Genomic DNA, 6,564 nt, shown 5'->3' with positions numbered 1-6,564 from the left:
AATTTATGAATAAATAAATATAAATAAAATCTATTGATGCAAGTTTTGAGAAGGATCAGTGTATTAATGGCTTCTCATACATTGTATTCAGCAAAGACTGCGCCCGACACAACCACAATCATTGTTGGATTGTATCCCTAAGAAAGTAAATGAGGACAATGTGTGGGTCATCAGACAAACACAGAGGATCCACTGACAATGTAATGATGACATAGTATGTTTTACTCTTTTTTAAAATTCCTCAGCATTTCAGGCCAAAGCAAAAGTTCTCTCTACGATGTATTCAGAACCGATATGGTTGCACTCATTAGCATCTCAGACCAAAATAAACAAACCGTTTGTTATGTACAATCACTCAGTCTAACGAATAACCAACTGTTAAATTCTATTGCCATATAAAACATATGCAGCCTTCAAATAAAACTTGAGCTCAAATGCATCTTTATATAGGAAATAGTTGTTAAATGATATATTAACGTTTTGAATGTTGTATAGAGAAGCTTTAACAGCTCCACGTAACACACAGTGTTCATGTGCTTGCAACTGGAGTTTGGAAAGCGTCTCAAATGTTTAATTTAAAGCTAATATTAACATTTTGAAATGAGTATCTGTGATTGTATCTGTGATTGTTGAGTCTGTGGACAACAGGAGAGCACACCGGTCATGACTAATACAACCTCTTTGTAAACGACTAAACTATGTGGAAACTACAAGTAAGCCAAGAATTGTTTTCTTTTTCCTGCATTATTAATTAGTCAGTCACCTTTATATGTATATATATATGCTCTTTTTCTTAATGTTGTATGTTTTTATGTTTAATTAACATGCGCATAGATCTTCTTTTATTAACAGCTTTCCATGCAGTTAAGGTACAAAACCAGATTGACTACATGCCTGAAGAAAAGCTAAAGCTGAAAATTGTTTGGGTTTTAATCCTATTTTGGGCCTTAAGGAAACCTGTAGGTATGTAAAGAAGAGACCTTTTGCTGAAACTTCATAAAATGGATGTGACTCGGTTTTGTTCCAATAACAAAGTGAAAGAATCTTCTTTTTTGGATGATGATGATGATGATGATGATGATGATGCAGTTCTGGTAAAAAAAAGAAAAGTTTGGGATGTTATTATTATTATTATTATACACTGTTGCCCATAAAGTTGGAATAATTGTTCAATACCCCCAATTTTGTTAAAGCCTGAATACACAGTCTGCAAAGGTTAATTGTGGTTTAAGTTTCACTGTGACATGTTTGGAAGAGTTTGAGAAGATATAAACTTTATTTATCAAGAATAAATCACATTGTCACAATCATTTCATGAGAAGAGGTAAAAAAACATTTTATTCCAACGTTATGGGCAACAGTGTATATTAGGGTTATGACATAACTGCTCAACAGTATGTCTGTAAAAGGTTACGTTTAGAGTGTTGACAGGATTTTGAATGGGGCTACATGCGTGTTTTCTTGTCTTACAGGAAACAGTTTCAACTTAAAGAACCAGTGTGCAGGTGATTTGAAGTGCTGGGCAGAGCAGGTTATACATGCTATGCATTTCTTTTGAAACTTGCTGAAATAAAGACACCCCAGGTGTGACCAAAGGGTGTCTCCTGTTAGCGAAGACAGTATATATAGACAAGAAATTGTTGTAAAAGACACCTTCGCCTGACTCCAGCTCGAGGACCAAACTGGGACTTGCAAGACACCACAGGTATTGTGGTCAAGTTTTTAACTCGTATAGGATTTCTTGACATCAGCAGGTGTAATTCTCATTCAGGCTACCATATACGCTTGTATGTATTTATAAAAAAAAACCGAGTGTATTATCAGTTTTGGTTATGTGGTTAGTGTGTATATAACAGGGTTATGTTTGTCTTTTTCAGAGATGAAGTGGTTTTTATGCCTGATAGCTGCGTGTCTTTACCTGTGTTTGCACGTTGATGCTGGTGGGTACGACCTCTATCACACTAAATGAACTTGAAAGCAGTCATCATAAATGTTTATGAAACAGCCTGCTGCCACAGTTTATTTTGTCATTTAGATGAAAACTAAATACAGATCACAATTAGAAAAGATATGAGTTTATACTTACTGTATATTACAAATCGTGTTTCTCTGTAATTACTGAATTGATATTGTACGCCTGAAAGTCACCTGCAGACAAAATCCAACTTCAGTGATTTATTTTAAAAAGTATTCATATCAAGAAAGAATGAGTGAACAAAGAAGCCAGTGTGAAAAGGTGACTGAATTGTGTTAACGACTGACTAAAAATGTTTTTTTTCCCATCAGAATCCCGTTGGAGCAGAAGTGCCATTGAAAGTGCTGTGAAAGCAGCCAAGGCCACAGTCGACTCAGCCTATGAGTACTCCAGAGGAGTGTGAGTGCACAAACCTGTCGAACGTTCTGCAGTGATAGAAAAACAAACGGCACAACGTTTTGAGAAGGATCAGTGTATTAATGGCTTCTCATACATTGTATTCAGCAAAGACTGCGCCCGACACAATCACAATCATTGTTGGATTGTATCCCTAAGAAAGTAAATGAGGACAATGTGTGGGTCATCAGACAAACACAGAGGATCCACTGACAATGTAATGATGACATAGTATGTTTTACTCTTTTTTAAAATTCCTCAGCATTTCAGGCCAAAGCAAAAGTTCTCTCTACGATGTATTCAGAACCGATATGGTTGCACTCATTAGCATCTCAGACCAAAATAAACAAACCGTTTGTTATGTACAATCACTCAGTCTAACGAATAACCAACTGTTAAATTCTATTGCCATATAAAACATATGCAGCCTTCAAATGAAACTTGAGCTCAAATGCATCTTTATATAGGAAATAGTTGTTAAATGATATATTAACGTTTTGAATGTTGTATAGAGAAGCTTTAACAGCTCCACGTAACACACAGTGTTCATGTGCTTGCAACTGGAGTTTGGAAAGCGTCTCAAATGTTTAATTTAAAGCTAATATTAACATTTTGAAATGAGTATCTGTGATTGTATCTGTGATTGTTGAGTCTGTGGACAACAGGAGAGCACACCGGTCATGACTAATACAACCTCTTTGTAAACGACTAAACTATGTGGAAACTACAACGAACGTTCTGCGGTGATAGAAAAACAAACGGCACAACGTGAATGTATAGAATACGTTTAAACTGCAGGTTATATGCCATCAGGAGCAGTAACGTCTAAATGCTTACAAATCTGACCTCTCCACACCACACAGGAGTGTTGAGCGTGTGAAGAGGAATGCAGTGAAACCCTCAGACGTCCTGCGCTTGTTGAAGCAGCCCGTTGGATCAACCCGCGATGCCGTGCGTGCTGCTGACTATATGGACAATGCTGTCAAACTCATCAAGAGGTCTTTGAAAAGACGTGAAAAACGCTCCATCAATGCCACAGGTGTGTATTCACCACAGACTCTCTAAACTTTCCATACAGGTGGCTTTAAGTCATAGCTAAAATGTCTATTCTTTGCTTTATTTTTAATTAGATTTGATCACTGACGAGGATCTGCAGGTGATTGCTGATCTGACAGGCTGCTCATCCCGACATCGTGTCCCTTCTTGCAAGACAACTGCCAATTTGAACAGGTTTCGCACTGTAAGCGGCGTCTGCAACAACAGGTGGGGCAACACAGCTGATTTTAAATGTTTTGCTGGAGGGGCCAAATTGAATCATTCTTCCCTTCATGTCTCAGTTAAGCATCTTAAAAATGGGAGCAGATATTTGGGGCAGTGACGTTCCTTTTGTCTGTTCATGGTACACCCAACTACAAGGCAAAGAGAATGATAAATACAGGATGTAATTTCTAATAAAGATGAAATGTTGTTTTGCCCAGAGGAAATACCCGCAGGGGATCCTCCAACACTCCTTTCGCCCGCTGGCTCCCTGCTGAATACCAAGATAAAATCTCCCTGCCTAAAGGATGGGACCCTAAGCGGAAAGTCAACAGACAATTCCTACCTTTGGTAATATATAAGTATACAATATACTGTAGAAAGCATGAGAATAAAGAAAGCAAATTAGCTGTGGACAATATAGTAACAAACATTGAACATTTAATCACATCTGCAGTGATGCTTTCTCACTTGTACCACTTTCACCAAGATGCTCATTGTGTGCTTCCTGGCCTCAGGTGAGGGCCGTGTCCAACCGCATTCTGAGCACAGCAAACGCTGATGTGGAGAGCGACCCACTCTACACTCACCTGGTGACAATCTTCGGCCAGTGGACTGACCATGATCTGACCTTCACTCCTCACTCTCCTGTCATCCGCTCATTCAATAGCGGTATTGACTGTGAAAGGAGCTGTGAACGTACAGAGCCCTGCTTCCCCATTGAGGTCAGTGTCATCAAACTACACAACAGAAGTCTGCATGCTGAACAAAACTGAACGCTAACTCCTGTCCTGTCATCTAAACAGATTCCTGAGCAAGACCCCCGCTTTGGCAGGAACTCAGAAGAGTGCATCCCCTTCTTCCGCTCAGCAGCAGCTTGTGGCTCCGGCGGCTCAGGGCTCTTCTTTGGTCAACAGACTGTCCGGGAGCAGATTAACTCCCTCACAGCTTTCATTGATGTCGGCCAGGTGTACGGTGCAGACAACAGCAAAGCTCGCTTCCTACGCAACCTTACTACAGATGAGGGCCTGTTGAGGGTCAACACACAGTACACTGACAATGGCCGAGAGCTCCTGCCCTTCGCCAACATGGAAACCAACATGTGTGCCACCCGAGCTCGCATCACCAATGACATTAATGCTGAGGAGGTGCCCTGCTTTGTGGCTGGTGAGTGGCAGCAAAAACCCTGACATACAATCCTTGAAAAGTGTTTGATTCATTCTCAGCTTCGCCGGTGGTTGACAGCATTTTTACCCCTTATTTTATTTGGCTGTTAAGGTGACGAGCGCTCCAATGAGAACATTGGTCTGACCTCTGTGCACACACTGTTGATGCGTGAACACAACCGTCTGGCGCGTGCTCTGGCCGAACTCAATCCCCACTGGGACGGAGAGAGACTCTACCAGGAGGCACGCAAGATCATGGGAGGATATTTCCAGGTTAGAGAGGAACTGACCTGCAGGAGTCTTGTTTTTTGTCCTCAAATGGTTCATTTAACTCAGTTTCTGTCTTTGTCTTTCAGGTTCTCACTTTCAGAGACTACTTACTCCACATCGTCGGTCCAGACGCCATGTCCAGGGATCTGTCCACCTACCCCGGTTATGATGAAAACGTGGACCCCAGCATCTCCAATGTGTTCGCCACAGCTGCCTACCGATTTGCCCATCTGATGATTCAGCCTTTCATGTTTCGTCTTAATGAGCAGTACCAGGAGCACAGTGATTACCCCAGCCCACTGCTGCACAAAGCCTTCTTCACACCATGGAGGATCACCTTTGAAGGTGTGGCCAGGATCTTTCCCTTGTTAGTCCTTCCCTAAACAGAGAATTAATACAATTGATGAAAATTAAATGGTCTCTTGTGTTTCTCAGGTGGTTTGGACCCAATCCTGAGGGGGTTGGTGGGTCGCCAGGCCAAGCAGAACATGCAGGATCACATGATGCCCGATGAGCTGAGGGAAAGGCTGTTTAAATTCTCCGGTGATTTGGCGCTGGATCTGGCTGCTCTCAACATGCAGAGAGGCAGAGACCATGGACTTCCTGGTATTACTCAATTTTCTGTTTTGTACCTCTAGAATTTCATCTTTGCAGGCATCATAGATCACACATCGTCTTAATTAATTTGACACTGTCCCTTTTTTAGGCTACAACAAATGGCGCAAATTCTGTGGACTGTCAGAACCACGAAACCGGAAACAGCTGGAAAAAGTGCTGAAAAATAAAAACCTGGCCAAGAGCCTGCTGGATCTCTACAGAACACCTGAAAACATTGATGTGTGGCTGGGAGGAGTGGCGGAGCCGTTTGTTGACGGAGGAAGAGTGGGACCCCTGTTCGCCTGCCTGATTGCCACTCAGTTCCAGAGGATCCGGCAGGGAGATCGGTAAGCAGACCTGAAATTGCATTATTGTCTGATGCATGCTGAAGACGTGGAGATGTCTGAGTTAGCTGCAGTTTTAGACATTAACAAACTGTCAATTTCAGACTTTGGTGGGAGAACGAGGGAGTCTTCACTGAGGACCAGAGGGAGTCCCTGAGGGAAACATCGCTTGCCCGCATCATCTGTGACAACACTGGTATCACTGAAGTACCAGAGAGGCCCTTCCAGTACCGGCCTCGGGGGTCTGGTTACACCCAGTGCAAAGACATCCCTGCTTTTGACCTCAGTCCATGGACGGAGAATATTGTGTAGAAATCCTCACTGCAGTCTGTTCACACTGCTGCTGACTCATAAAATCCAAAACTACAATGTTGAGTGAAATAATTTTCCTGATGCTGTTGACCTACATTTTTTTGTCGCATTTCTTAATTTCTTTGACTAACTTTTGAAAAGTGAAGTGCAATTGCTATGAACACTGGCTAGCCACAGATTAAATGCTCTTCAAACTCTTTAAAATGTGCTTTTAATGCCTGGTAAATGGATGTGAACTTTCTGATAA

General features: G+C 41.6%; 1 protein-coding gene across 1 annotated transcript; it reads left to right on the top strand.

Annotated features, from left to right (window-relative positions):
* Nucleotides 1-1,864: 1,864 nt before the first annotated feature.
* Nucleotides 1,865-6,317, top strand: LOC139203575 (eosinophil peroxidase-like). The gene is made up of 12 exons (XM_070833389.1): nucleotides 1,865-1,940; nucleotides 2,287-2,374; nucleotides 3,235-3,410; nucleotides 3,502-3,634; nucleotides 3,850-3,979; nucleotides 4,147-4,353; nucleotides 4,435-4,795; nucleotides 4,907-5,067; nucleotides 5,151-5,409; nucleotides 5,500-5,670; nucleotides 5,771-6,008; nucleotides 6,110-6,317. The coding sequence occupies exons 1-12, from the start codon at nucleotides 1,880-1,882 to the stop codon at nucleotides 6,315-6,317; spliced, it is 2,193 nt and encodes a 730-aa protein (XP_070689490.1). The 5' UTR covers nucleotides 1,865-1,879.
* Nucleotides 6,318-6,564: the final 247 nt, after the last annotated feature.

The sequence above is a fragment of the Pempheris klunzingeri genome, chromosome 7 (genome assembly GCF_042242105.1).
Source record: "Pempheris klunzingeri isolate RE-2024b chromosome 7, fPemKlu1.hap1, whole genome shotgun sequence".
Taxonomy (NCBI): Eukaryota; Metazoa; Chordata; class Actinopteri; order Acropomatiformes; family Pempheridae; genus Pempheris; species Pempheris klunzingeri.
This window is presented reverse-complemented; position numbering and strand designations above follow the sequence as displayed.

Bases quoted from the DNA above. Each gene is read 5' to 3' on its own strand.
- LOC139203575 (XM_070833389.1), top strand. From the start codon at position 1,880: ATGAAGTGGTTTTTATGCCTGATAGCTGCGTGTCTTTACCTGTGTTTG. The intron at 2,375-3,234 runs GTGAGTGCACAA...CACACCACACAG, and splicing joins TATGAGTACTCCAGAGGAGT to GAGTGTTGAGCGTGTGAAGA. The intron at 5,671-5,770 runs GTATTACTCAAT...TCCCTTTTTTAG, and splicing joins CAGAGACCATGGACTTCCTG to GCTACAACAAATGGCGCAAA.